Here is a 14633-nt window from a genome sequence, read left to right on the forward strand (position 1 = left end):
CCCTGGAAATTTGAGGGCCTGAGATTGTGGGCAGTCAGATGAGAGTTTCTTTTCCTCTTAACAGCCCATCAGACCTCAGCCGATGTGTCTCACATGCACAGATGCACAAAGCAAAGCGAAGCCTCTACCCCTGCCCCAGCCTTGGCAGCACCAGAGACTGCCTGCCATGTCCCAGTCACACATACAGTGTCAAGCTAATTGCCAGATTTGGGCTCAGCAAGAGGAGGTGAGCGTCCTGGCAGACTGGGGAGGGCTGTCAGAAGTCCTTTTCCAGTCTGCTCTCTGGCATACGGTAGGGCTGACTCTCCCGAGACTCCTGGAAGATTTGGTTAACAAACTCCTTGTTCTTGCAGGGCCCTGGGACACTGGGGATAACCTCGTGCCCTCCTGCTGCTGCATAGCATGCTCCAGGTGTCTCCCTAGTGCAGCTTCTCTGGAGCAGGGATGTCCTGCAGGTCCTTTGCAGGAGACATCTGCTGACCTGAATTCCTACAACGGCAGTGGATCCTAGATGCAGGATACAAAGCAAGCCTTTAAATATCTGCAGTGAAAAAGGAGCCTCTTACAAAATGACACCATTGATGTGACTAGTCTTAGCTACATGACTTTTGCAAGCGGTTCAACATGGTGTTTCACCCAAAACAGAGGGGATCAACAGGCACCTCAGGCTGAGAAGGACATTGATAAAACTCTTCTGACTAAAAACCAAAAGCACACTGCAGTGGATGTTCCTGGTGTAAGGGAAGGAAATATCCTCCAGAGGCATATGCTGTTGACCAGCAAGGTTATGGACATGTCACAGCCCAGGGCAGCGTCACTGACAGGGGAGCTGAAGGAAAAAGGAATGAACTGCCCTGTCACCACTGCTCATCCATGGAGCAGATGATGCTGACATGCTTTGCCTCTGTGGCAGCCTTCAGCTCAGAGGTTTGCACTCAGTTCAATGAAGAGATGCTGGTCCAGAGGTGCAAGTTCCCTACAGCTTATGTACCCTCCGAACACAGAACAAAGCACCTGGTCTCCAGCAGTTACTGCAAGTGGCCCTTCCCGGGAAGGAAACAGCAGCAACCACATTTGCAGGCTCTTCCCTATCTATCACCTCTGCTCACTCCCTGTGCCTCAAACTTTGCTCATATCAGCATGATTTTAAATCTTTCTAAAGGGATCAACTTAATCAAATGCCCACAGGAAACATAACGTGTTTCCACCCTGTGAAACACTCTCCCCCTACTAGTACAGGGTCAGGTCTAAACATGGAAACACAGACCAGCCATGGTACCTCCACACACCAGTGCCCACACAGATCCCCTGTGTAGGGAGCTAGGTTCTCAGCTGGTGTAAGTCAGCATAGCCGACAGAGCAATGCCTGGAGGAACTTGTCCCAGCTGGGGAGACAGCTCCCTGCTGCTACTCACAAGCCATCACCTGAGGACAGACTGGGAGAAGCAGCCAACCAATGTGACACTTATCACCAATGTGCTGGTTATCACAGCAGACATGATCTGACTCAGCAGCAGGGGTGTTTGAGCCTGGCAGGCAGGAGCACCATCTCCTCAAGGACTGACATTCCTTTGGGGCTGTGTAACCTCCTGGCCCTCCTCTGCATGGGTGATTATCAGTTCACAGTGGAGTGATGCCAAAGCCCATCCTGGCCTGTGATCTGGCAGGCAAACCTTGTGCCAGAGAATCCCAGTAATTCTGCAAATCTTCGAAGAAAGATAAAGCAGAGAAGGCTTTGCTTCGTATCTTCTTCAGCACTACTAAGCATGGGGGAGAACCTTGGCTGCGCAAGAAGTCGCAGCTACTCAAGTCCTTTCCACACAGGAGCTGAACCCTGAGGGCAAGTTGCAAACCCAGTGTTTAAAAGATGCTTTCAGGCAGGTATTTTAACAGCATATAAAAGACTCCAAGATCCTGGTTTATTTCTTCCTATTGTTTCCTTATTTCCTTCATTTTTCTCTTTCCGTACAGATCCCTCAGACCTACCAGGTCTGAGGCTGATCTGTTTCCCTTTGTGGTGAGCATCTCAGCACCAGGCTTTTGTTGGATGAAATTGAACATACCACTGCCAAGCTAGTAACAAAAGACAAAAGTCTCAACTGGTCTAAGGAAAAAAAAAAGTCATTCTTGGAATTCCTTTCCTATTTACTTGTTTATTTTAGTTTATTTAAGGGGAAAAGTGAGTACAATTTGGCCCTCATCTAAGTTAACTGGCTTTTTTTATCTTAAGCTCTATAGCCCTGAACTGCAGAAGTCCAGATGTCAGATCAAGAATGCCAAGCAGACTGAAATTTTAGAGTTTAAAAGCTATAGGAACTGCTTGCTGTAACTCAACTTCCATATTTTTACAGAACCTTTTTTCTTATATAAAAGGATGGCTATCAGAAGCATTAAGATTCACTAAAGATCACTATCTTGAGGTACCTTTCAAAATCTTGAATCCAAGATGGTCTTTAATCAGTGAATATTATCTTAAAGGAGCAAAACTTTACAAAACATGGACAAATTTTTGCAATTTTGTAACTTCCTTCTTGATAACTAAATGTTGTAGGGGGTTATTTCTTAAGCACTTGCTCAAAGAGTGAGCAGTAATATAGGCCTGTAGACGCTGACACTAATCAACAAGAGAACATTTAGGAGTTAAGTTTATGAGAGGGTCTGCAGGTTTCTGCAGAAACCGTTGACGTGTGCTACCTTGAACAATCAACAGCTAAAAAAGGAAAACAAAGTTTTAGATATTACTCTTAAACATCATATGCACCCAAGGAATGGCAAAGAGAAAAGCACACTCAGATTAGGTGTGCAGTTAAGTGCTCACCTTTTTCTTCTGACTCCAAGATTTCTTGCAGCACAAGGAAAGAAGCAGACTGTCTGGGTGGCTCATTTGATTCTTGATTCTCCTGGAGCATCTTGTAAACCTCAGATTCTCTGTCGATGACAATACTTCCTGGGGGCTGGTTATGCTGATCTAAACTGAGAAAGGAACAGGGAATAAGCTTGTTAAAAAGCTGAAAACTAAAGCCAGTGCCTCTAGCAAAATTTTCACAATGCGTCATGTGACTGAAGAACAAACGTGCAAAATAAGTGTGCAACAGGATGCCATAAAATACAGAGGTGCTGGATGTGCTCGCACAAGACTCGCAGCCCAGGTGAGATTGGCACCCTGGGCTATCCACATATACCACTGTGATAAGGTTCACACTGACTGCCCCCAGCCAGTCCCCAGGTGTTCTCTGTGCTTCACAATAAACTATTTACTCCAGAAACTAAAACTTTCTCAGGAAATCACCACTCTGTTAACAGGAAAATAAAGAATTTGTGCTGTGATGGGATCCTGCATGGTAGCTGTGCCATCTATGCATGTTCCTTGCATGCATGAACTAATACCTTAGACTAATACCTTGCACCACTGTGAATCTCAAACTAAGTAAAGTTTATTCCATTAAAAAGAAATTTTTAATCTTTGCACGTACACTATGAATGGGTCCTAAAGGCTCCCTTCACAAAGTAACAGCTGTACAATCTAACTATAAGATTCCCTAATTGGCAACAATTTAATTTGGTTTTCAAGTGAGTGTTGCTATTTCCATTTCATAGGAGAAGACTGAGCCACAGGCCATTTACAGCATTTAATCAAGGTTAACAAGCAAGTGAAGGCAGAGGAGATTTCTGTGTGCTAACACTAAGCCCTCCTTTCAGCTGCCACTCAGTTCATGAGGGACCTGCACCCTCAGCCTAGAGCCTGAAGTGCTTCAGTGTCAGCTTTTCACAATGCAGGGTGGTTGAAAGGGTGGTCATTATGCCAGTGGAAGGGTCACTGGGGGGGGGGGGGGGGGGAAGAGGCTCGGAGGCACTACCTAGGATGTTCTCCACATCCAGTGGGTGCAGGATAAACTACAGGCTTAAAACTGCAGGAGGATGTTCAGAATATTCCTTGCTGCCTTCTAATGGGTAGATTCTGAAATGCTGGAGGAGATTGCTTATGGAGAAGTGAGCAACCTCCATACTAAAGGTTTAAAAAGAGTCTGGACAAATATCCCATGGGAATTATTTAAATTGATGGTTTAAATCAAGTAACTGCTGGGCTAGGGGATGGACATGGGAGGTTCCTGCCTGCTTTGTATTCTATGACTGGAGTAAAAACATCTCTAGAAAAATGAGACAAGTCTCCTCTGACAGCTCAATTACATAATGCAGCCTTATAAATGTAAATGGTCTATTAGGTTTCACTGTTCCTGCACCCTGTGATTGCCTGAGAAGTACATAAACATTCTAAAGTTAAGACTAAATTGCAGAAGGAAATCTTTTTTTGAGGAGGCAACTGCATACTTCCCATGCCAATGTGCAATAGAGTCATCTGAGAGTTACTCTACATAATAAATCTTCAAGCATCAGAGCTAAAATCATCGCACGTGTTATAAAACACTATTTCCATAAAAAGAATTTCATAAAATGTTTCCATCTTTAGTAATTTTCAGTGGAGCAAGAAGCACATTAGGCTTGCAAGCAGTTGAACCCTTGATGCCTGAATGTCATTTACTGAAGCCTCTCACCCAAAATAAAATAATGACGTGCTTTCTATTACACAGAAAATGTCCTAGGTCCTTCATCCAAAACGAATCCATGCTCCACATTAGGTTCATCTTATGTAAACCCATATACTCCCCCCACTCTATAGACCCATGAAAACATTAGGCAAGAAACCTTTCACTGCAGTTCACATACTAAGAATGTTTCATTAACATGCATTCAAAAAGCAAAAGCTACATCACCTTCAAGAGCACTAAAGTCAAACAAAGCCATCACATTTCAACCACGTGTTGTGACAGTGTGCAAAAGACGTAGATCATCTCTCCCTGGTACACACCCTATAAGTAAATTTGCCTCTACAAGACTTCCAAAGACTATAAAAACCCCCAAATCCTAGAATTCGTATGAGCAGAGTGAAATAGCTCAATTTGTCAGGGCAGAAAGCTATGCTGCTTAAAGAAAATAAAATATAAAAAAAAAACAAAACAACAAAAGCACACGCATCTTTTGAATGGGCACAGGCACACGAGTTGTGCCTGCAGGATAGCAAGTCTCTGTATGTTTGCTGATTTATGGCACCTCCTGTTACACAGGTACTTTATCTGCAGCAGTCACCAGCAACTGGTCTCATTTACCATGCACCAAAGTTCCCCAACTCCAAAACTTTGTAGGGGACAACTCCAACATGCTTTACTGGATTTTGGATTCACAAAACCATTACTGGATCTCACTGCTTCTGCCATGGGCAACTTGCAACACTGATTGAGTAACACTGCATTGCTGAGCTTTTAAAATTGGCAAGAAGATGGCAATAAAACCCATAAAGCCACAGTCTAGCACAGCGTCTTCAGAAAAGCACAGCTTATTCTTTACTACTGGCATTCTATGATTTTCTGTTAGCACATTTTGTAAAGTTTACAAGGATCTCAGAGCTGGGCTCCAAAGTACTTGGAGCACTCGCTTTTGCAATGAAACAACTGCTGATGCCTGGGGCTCCTTTTGTGAGTGTTATCAGCTGTCTGGACCGGCACAGCCAGCCAGCAGACTGTTACTGGAATGCTCTGGCTTCTGGTTTACCAACTAAAAGCCAAAGCAAGTAACTGGCCTGAGTAACGAGGCAGGAGTAAATCCACAGCCTCCCATTATCTCTTGGCTGCTGGCACACGGCAAAAGCTTGGCTGTGTGGGTCCATGGGTGAGGACACCAACTTTTCTTCTTCAAAGCACGTGGTGCTTAGCTCAGGAGGGTACTGTGAGCAGCAGAAGAGCTACGAGATCTGTCTGTGCCCTTTCACTCTGTCCCTTGTAAGCCATAGGACTGATCACCTTCCTGAACCACATGTTACACAGCTGCAAGCTGCTTGGTTACAGAGTGGGATAACTCTGCTGATGGTTCACATCTGAAACAATTCAGCCTTGGTTGGAGCCCTCCTGTGAGATGCCTAAATGTACTTTCTGCTTCGCCCTTCTCAGTACCGAAGTCCTCCCTGTAAAACCCTGTGGGCTGTCATTTAGAGAGATAGGCCAGCTGGTTCCCAACTGCCACAAAGCAAAACACCTAAAAGCACCCTGGCCTTGTGATGCTGAGGCTCTTGCACATCCTGCAGAAATCAGACCATGTTGAGCATCCTCCACTCCTATGGGCAAAGAGGCAGTTGCAAGAGCAGCAACCTGTGCAGACAAGTGGGCAGGGGTGGGAACACAGACTGGGTCCTCCATGTGTCCACTGCCTGCCCAGGCTGAACCAAACTCACGAGTGTTACCAACATAAGATGGAGCCTATGGGGACCTGCTTCAGCCTGAAATGAAACACACCCAGCGCACACACATGGCCTTGCCCGCAGCCGGTGGAACAAAAGCACAAGGACACGTGGCAACACCTTCCAGTCACAAACAACAAGCATCTCAGCGCAGGAGAAACACCAGCTTTCAGGATAAAGCACTCTCCTGCCCCCCAGCAAGGCCATCTGTTACAGGTGGCTCCTCCAGGAAAGCCACCAGCTGCTGTCAAGGGTGTTCCGCATGGGTGCACAGGGGGCAATGGACACAGTGACAGGCTGAAATCATGTTTGGTGCTCCCCGCAATGCTGGACACAGACACAATGCAGAGGAAGTCCCTGTGAAGAGCCATGCACTAGTGTCAGGAAGGTGAAATGTAGACACTGTTTCCTTGTGACCAGCAACACCGTGAGCCACAGACACGGACGAGGTACTCGTGGACACTAAGATGCAGATGAAGGGATGCACTGAAGCCCACTGCAGAGGCAGTGGGTATGTTACCTGGGGAAATCAGGGCTAACAGAAGAGATCTGCCCCTTCAGGGAATCCATGATGTTGCTCTGTGAATAGAGCTGCAGGGGAGAATTGAACTGCATGTGTAGCACTTTGAGTCCCGGCACCTCCACTTCCACAGGGCTCTTGGGGCAGATCTGAGCCGTGCGCTTCAGCTGCTCAGGCCCCACTCGGACTTGGCTGGGGATGGAGGAGGTGCTGTGCCTCCGCTCGGAGGTCTGCACCTGCAGAGGGTTATAGATGGAGGCGACAGGAGCCTGCATCGGGCTCATTGGCAAAGGGCAGCTAAGGCCCCACACGTTCATGTGTGCAGATTGAGTTGTGTTTGTTTGGGGGTCGTTTGGGTTTTACGTTGTAGAATTGAGGGAAAAGTGCAACGGAGGAAGAAAGGAAAGAAGGAAGATATTAATAGACTAAACCTAATACTCTAAGCAGTACAAGCAGTTGCAGAATAGTGTCTGAGGGGCACACCACTGAATACATGACTTTACACTAAATGCTTCTGGCTAATGCTGTGGCTCTGGTCTCACGCCCCAGGTGTGCCCACACAAAAACTTAAAATGTAGTCACTCTACTGATGAGCAAAGGGGCTGTAAAGGTAATTAAGACATGGCAGCAGGGATTTTAATATGAACTAGCACTCATGGTCCCACTGCCCAGCCAAGGAGTGCCACCTTCACTGCTACCCTTCCCAAACCTAGCCTGGGCATCCTATTGAGGGCCCATCTCACCTCCAACTCCAAAACAGGTGTGCTCAGCAGTGAGGCTTCCCCCTCCTCTCCCCACCTGCTTTGCAACACCAGTTGCAAATCCAGTGGATTTGCTGGTGTTTCTGTCTTTATTGCCTTGCATTTACATCATACAGGATGGAGCATGGACCAGGTCCCCATGTTGCATCACCAAGTGCAGTGGCAGGATCAGGCTGTTGGGTTCAGGTAGGCTGTGTGTCTACTGGGTGCAGCATGGGGGTGCAGATAAAATGCCAGGTAAACCCAGAGCAAGGTGGGCCATGTACAAATAACTCAGAAAACAGAAGGGTAGGAATTTAAAGACAGCTGCAAGGCTGTGTGAAGGGAGAACCTACACATCCTTTGCTTGTGCCAAATGGTCCCATCAGGTTAATGCAAAGTCAGATTTCTCTTGTTCTTGCTCTGCCTTTGCTCAGCCCCTGAATGAGGCTGCTGAGCTCTACCAGAAGCAAATGAGGAACAAACATCTGGCACCTTGTTTGCCAGCTGCAGCACTGGAACTGCCTAGAAGGGACCCGGCTGCAGATGGGGCTGCCAGTGTGAGAAGCCGGTTTCAGTCAGGGGCAAGTTTTTAGGCTTGTGTTAAAACACAATCTCAGGTCTTTGTGCCCTACAAAAGCAGAGGCTGAAGTTACTTTTGGCTCCCCATTCACAAGTCAGAAATTTAACTGAGTATCACGTAAAGCATTGGTCTTGCAGCTTTTGTTGTAAAAGTGGCCAAAGTTTTCCTGGCAGTTGGTACAGATATAGACTTTGGGCAGTTAAGCAACTTGACCAACACAGCCAGAAAGATTTCAGACAGCTCCTGCTTTATTGCTTCCAATGAAAAAAGAGGAATGCTGGACTTTTGGAATAATGTCTCTGGCGAACTCAGACACAACCACAAAAATCAGCAGGCCCTTTTAAGGTTGGGAACTTTTCCAGTCCCATATATGAAATTGCTCACACAGGTATCAATGTTTCAGCTATCAATGTTTCAACTATTTTTTAAAACTCCTGTGAAAAACAAGGTTCAGTAATAAGAAACAGAAAGATCCAAACTTAGGCAGAGTCTGACTATGAATCCCAGAAGGGGGACATGTGTGCTTCCTGCATTAGCTAGTACCCCTCCTGCATTAGCTAGTACCCCTCCTGCCCAGCATTACCCACAAAGCCAGCACAAAACTCTAAGTGCTCGTAACAAGCTGTCAGGCACCTGGTCAGACCAGCAGGCTGGCATGTCATGCTGAATGCACGTGGAAACTGCGTCGGTCTCTGCTAAACAAAGAAACACAACAGCATTAATTTCATTTCTGGATCTCTTGAAAAGTTCCCTGCTCCTCCAAGCCCTGCCCTGGGAACCACATGCATACTCATGTGTCTGCTCCTTCCCCTGACCTGAAAAAAAGCTCTTCTGGGTTAACAGACTGGTGTCCTCACAGTGAACTCACATCTGCTGGAGCCTTTCCCTGGGGGCTTGGGCAGCGATGGGAGGCAAGGAAGATACTTACGGCTTGGTAGATTCTAGGGCCCCTGGTGATGTCTTTGACTCCACAGCAGTGTTGAAGGTCTGGATGTTCTCTGAGGAGTAGAGACCTGCTGGGCTGTTGTACTGAGCAGTGATCACCCTGGGGGCAGAAGCTGTGGCAGCAGTGAAGGGCACTGCACTCCGGTTGTGTGCACTTCCTATTTGTCTTACTTCCTGCATGCAAAGGAGTAGAGGCAAAAATCAGAGGTGCTCAAGCATGCAGGTGGGATGTGACAGGGCAGCCTGAAGCAAGCAGCCACTGCAGTGGTGGCCTTTATGTGTGGTGTCAGCTGAGGAGTACACAACCATAACCATCAAATCAGGCAAGTATCCTCCAAAAGTCACAAGGGCCTCAGCCCCACCCTGGATGGCTTCAGGCTGATTTTCAGGACATTTCAGAGTTGACATGCTGGCAACATAAGAGCCCAGAAACATCGCCAGAGCTATTAGTTCAAGGTGCCACATACCTGGGACCTCCTGCAAACCTATGGCAAACCACAGGACCTACCTTCTCATGCAAGACTTAAGCATTCCTTGCAATTCCTGAAAGCAGGGCTTTCTACAGAAAAAAGATGAGCAGCAGAAAGAGGCAGACTCTTCAATGACATCTGAAAGCTTGGTTTTACTTACACAAGGGCAACCCAGAAAGAAGGGGTTTGTTATTACTATACGTGGTCTGGAGTGTGTCTGCTCCTTCAGCTAAGACTGGGGTTCACAGCTGTCTCTGATGAACAACTTTAGACTTTCTGGACGAGAAATTCCCACAATAAGGGTGGGAAGATGGCTGTTGTTAATAAAAAAAGACTGTCCACAGGCAGTGACAGCTAACTGCCAGAGACTTCTACAGTGTCGGAAGTATGAAATACCACCCAGACATCCTGGGTTTGCTGCAAACAGGAGGCTTTGAGCAGTGGTTATTAGTGGATACTAAGAAACACTAATTACAATTTAATACGAAAGGGGGAAAATCCAAATCTTAAATAAGACAAGAGATGATGTAAGACTCTTCTGAATCATAAGCAGTGCTAACAAAAATAGGAAAATTTCTACGCCCCATCCCCAGTTCAGGAGGCTGGGAATTTGCAGCCTAGGCAGAGATAACAACATTTCTCTCCAGAGAAGACACTTGACCAAAGCAAGAAGAAAGTACAATGAGGCCTCACTAGAGCAGGCATAAGAAAGGAGTAACATTTACAAAGGCAGCTGAAATATCTGGGGCTAAAAGATGGCACCCAAATGTGCATTTTGAAATGTTTTAGCCATCTGTAAAGTTTGGGCAGGGCTTCAATACAGGGCTAAGGTCCAATGGCACAAGATGAAACAGGGCCCTTCTTAACATGCTGGGCCCATGGTTCCCAGCACTAATTAACACAACTGGTTCCCCCTCCCACTCAATATAGGCGCTGACTTTTACAGCAACGAAGTGAGCCTTCACCGCCCTTTGAACGTCTCATGACATTTGTTTGATAGAGCTATAGTTACAGGATAAACACTCAATAAAAACAAGTATGACTAAATGCCCCTACAGATTTTTCTTTAAATCACTTTTATGTCCCCTGATTTCCTTAGGCAACTGGCTAACATTCCCAGACTGACAGATGGGAGTCATCTCACGTCATGGCACTCAAACACGGCACCAAGCACAGCACATAGGAGCCCTTAGAGAAGAGCAGTGTGGATCCAAACGCACTCATGAGTCACAAATCATCTGAAATCAGCGGGCTAACTCAAGATGTGGGGTGGCAGAACTGCTCTCCCATGACTTTCTGGCTGATGCTTATGGATGTCAGCTATGCAGCTTTCCCACACACCAAAGGAAGAAAGACCCTGGAGTAATTAGCTAATCTCCCTTTGTTGCAATCTCACTCAAAGCACATAACAGTGCTCATAAAAATAGTCTTTCCCATGGCAGAAACTGTGGATTTTAGCAAAAAAATTACTTCAGCCTGTATATCACACCGTGGGGAAAAGTATCAGTGATCTTTTATCAGCATTAAATGCTCATGCTAGCCCACCATTTGGAGGCCACAAGTAGGAAATGGGTTCAGAAGTGTACATAAATAGCTGGTTTAATGAAAGACAGAGGCGCAAGTTTTAGGCTAAAGGAGTTACACTCTTAGGTCAAAGAGGCTCAAAGTTGAAATCATGTCACAACCTGTATTGCAGAAATATTTAAGTACTAATCAAGAATTAGAAAAAAAGGAAGTAATTTAGAGTTGCTTTTATTTTTTAATTCTGGTTTCCTAAGGAAGCGAGTCATCTCAAATACATACTCCACATGCACACGGGCATGTTCCCACTCCCACGAAGGACCTTTGGATCTGTCAGCCAAGCCCAAATCAGTTTGACAGTGATAGAGGCCTCAAGGATGTTTAAGTTCCTACAAGCATTAAGAAAATAGACAGACGGATGGATGAGTGAGGCTGAAATCACATTAGTGCTTTGACTCCAAGAGCTCCAACACATGATCAGACACAAAATCCACACAGGAGATTTTGGCCTACTTTGGCCACCAGATAGGTTTTCTGCTGCGTAATTATATCCAAGACCATAAATGAAGCTTTCAAAAGCATTAGGACATCTGTAGTAACTCTCATGTGGATCAAGCCCACTGATTATAAGGGAGTTTATAACAGGTTAAATAGAGATACTGGTGCTTAAGGTATTATCTGAAGATTATGTTAGATGACCAGAAAACTCCCATCTACAGAACAGTGAAGAGGTGTATAATCCAAGAATCTATGGACAAGTATTACAAGAACAGTAACATTATAAAGAGCATTTGGATAATCCAAAGTCTCCAGCACTTCCTGTCATGCTGTTCTGCTCTTTCTGCTCGAGCTGTGAAAGGAATTTGCAAAGAACAAGTGCTTTCATGATCCCAAGATCAAAAGATAGTGTGTTCTCACCGTCAAATGTATTTACCTAAGGATTTGCCAGAACCACCAATACAGGCTCTGCGGTGTTGCAGCAGTTTTGTTAAAGCCCCAGCTCCTGGAATCAGATGTTTATGTGAGAGTCTTGGACTTTGTATTAAAAAAAAATACCAGAAATGTGACATTCCCAAAAACCTGAACACCAGAAAGCAAGTGAAAAATGTTAGTGCAAAACCAGTGCACACTGCATTTGTATGCAGTTGAGATGCCCGGGGTTTGCAGCATCTCTAATCTGTGGTGTCCTCAGGACCAACACAAAGAAAAGGGGGCAAGCAGCATTAAACAGCATCTCTGGCTGGACATGCACTGCAAGATCAGTAAGCAATGATCTGTTTGCAAAGAAAGAACTGGCAGTCAGACACAAAGACATGATCTTATCCAGTCAGAGCATGACCTACTCTGTCAGTAGTAGAGAGGAGTGTGACTAATTAAAATCAGATCTTTTTGGAGACATCTTCAGTTGGAATCTGCAGTCAGATCCGGAAGCACTTGCCTCACTCTTCCTGCGAGCCATGGCGCTGCCTTCCATGAGGCACAGAATGCACTGTAGAGGTGTGGCTCAGTAAGTCATTGCTATTGTTGCTAAGCCTGCTGACAGGCAGCCCCAGTCCCCCCGACGCCAGCCCTGTCTGCAGTGGGTTGCAATCAGCAGCGAACAGGAGTAATGGCAGCAGTTGCTTTGGTCTGAATACAGGGTATAGAAGCTCCTAGCCTCCAGGCAGCATACTCAAGAACAGTATTTTACCACTATGAACTGACACCACGATAGTTAATGCACTTCGTCTGCACAGATACCAGCCACGCTCCCCTCCTTCCTTTGAAGATGTATGTCTCCAGGGGGCCTGGCAGAGTGGTTAGCCCAAGCTAAAGTGGATTAGCAACTGCACAAACTTCTCTGCCAGGGTGCTGCTTCTGAACTTAGAGAGGTCTCATCTTGCTTCACTTCAAAATGAAGCCAATTCCTCCAACAGCCCCCTCCCTATCTGATACTACTCCTCCTCCTATGAACAAGCTCCAAGTGGCTTTGGAGCACAACCCTGCTCCCAAGTCCTTCAGGCACTAGTGCAAACCCCTCCCCCCACATCCCAGAGAAAAAGCTATTCCCCCTATCCCAAGGACAAACAAGGTTTGTAGGACCCCAACTTCAGGTCAAATAATGCAGGTGTCCCGCTAGATGAGTTCTCTGAGTGCCAGCTGTTAGTGGTAGGAGCCCTCTCTGAGAGCACCGGGAGATGCTGCTGTGTGCTGCAGACACTGCACAGTGGCTCTTCCAGCTGGTTGCCAAGTGGCTCCCCTGCTATCATAGCCCTCCTGGCAGGGAGCCGCCAGACACAGAACCAGGCTGCAGGGATGGGGAAATCATCCCTGCGCCGGGGCAGGAAGCTGATCAGCATTTCCTACTGCACCGGCTTCAGGCTGCGTCATGGGGAATTATCTGGGAAAACAATAGCCCCTTCCTCCCACTCATGCCAGGCCATGCTCAGTGACGCTGAAGCCCAGTCTGTGAAATCCCCAAAGCTACGTCAGCCACCACCTCCGTGCCTGGAGCCGGGGTCGGGCAGCAGCTCACAGTGGCTGGCTGCTTCCTCCTCACCACGCATGGACACCACCGTGGGGCCTGCTTATCTTGGGAATCTGAACGGGACTCCAGGGAAATTCCAGCTGTCAGCAAGGCAGATGGATAGGCAGACCAGGATGAGCCACCTCCATCAGCTGAGCTGCAGCACATCCCATGCATCAGGGGCATAAAGCCACCTGGATGCCTCCATGGCCCCAAGTGCCCTCAGGCAGGTTAGAGGCAGTCTGGAATGAGGGTGGGCTTTTGTGACCCATCCGCTGTGTGGTGAAGTGGCCAAGGCCATCCCAGCTGCACTGACTTCACCACCACCAGAAACAGGAAAAAGCTGGAAGTTCTTCATACTTGCTAAATAAACTAAACCAAGACATGAGGGTTAGGCAGCCTTTCCCCTAAGCAGGGTTTTCCTCTCCCCACAGCACAGTCTGAAGGCAGCCAGCAGTGCTGGGGGCTCAGAGGTGCTGGCTGCTGCCCTGCTGCCACTGCACTCACAGTACCCTCACTCCCCTGTCTCCTCCTGCCCCCTGCCAGGTCCCTAGTCAGAGCCTGGAGGCTCGGGATGGGCGATCCTGGATTGCACACCTCGAGAGCCATGCCAAGCGGAAACAAGATTAAACGTTTCTCAGCATGAATGTTTATTCAGCTCTAAGAAAACAGGCCCCTGACCAAGCCTCAGCAAATGAGAGCTCTCTGGTCCCACGAGGAGAGATGAGTGGAGCCTGGCAGCCAAATCCCCTGGTCCCATCCTCACCTTTGTGAAGCTGCCTGGGGAGCAAAGGCCATGCTTGTGCCTAGCTGAGGGGTAGGCTGCTCTCACCAAACGTGCAGCAACAGCTCAGAAGGGGAAATCTGCATGGCAAACTCTACCCCATGCTATGTTTCAACAGCTGCGATCACAAGTATTCAGAAGTGCCTTTACTTTCACCTCTCCCACTGTTATGGCTTGGGGTTTTCAGCTATGGAAAGATCTTTTGCAATGCTTTGAAATAGGATTAGAAATTAGGAAGAGTTTGGGGTCTTGTTATTGCAGGGGGGTAAAACAAC

At 46.9% G+C, this 14633-nt stretch overlaps 2 protein-coding genes across 9 annotated transcripts in view; one reads left to right on the forward strand and one right to left on the reverse strand.

Annotated features, from left to right (window-relative positions):
- HELLS (helicase, lymphoid specific) overlaps positions 1-14633 on the forward strand; it is a 324719-nt gene that overhangs the window by 32754 nt on the left and 277332 nt on the right. The gene's annotated exons all lie outside the window — the stretch shown is intronic.
- PDLIM1 (PDZ and LIM domain 1) overlaps positions 1-14633 on the reverse strand; it is a 43267-nt gene that overhangs the window by 2492 nt on the left and 26142 nt on the right. For 2 of the 8 annotated variants that reach the window (XM_061459382.1, XM_061459379.1), the window contains 3 exons: positions 8766-8827; positions 6810-7106; positions 2819-2973 (listed from right to left, as the gene is read on the reverse strand). In XM_061459382.1, coding sequence (XP_061315366.1) covers positions 2819-2973; positions 6810-7106; positions 8766-8827 — 514 coding nt within the window. Of the gene's footprint in view, positions 1-481; positions 542-2818; positions 2974-6809; positions 7107-8765; positions 8828-9060; positions 9252-14633 lie in introns of all 8 variants that reach the window. The other 6 variants (XM_061459386.1, XM_061459381.1, XR_009744387.1 and 3 more) reach the window with 5 other exon arrangements.

This window comes from Pezoporus flaviventris, unplaced genomic scaffold, assembly GCF_033815535.1.
Source record: "Pezoporus flaviventris isolate CSIRO_AGI_PZ_B2104156 unplaced genomic scaffold, CSIRO_AGI_Pfla_v1 ptg000029l, whole genome shotgun sequence".
Taxonomy (NCBI): domain Eukaryota; kingdom Metazoa; phylum Chordata; class Aves; order Psittaciformes; family Psittacidae; genus Pezoporus; species Pezoporus flaviventris.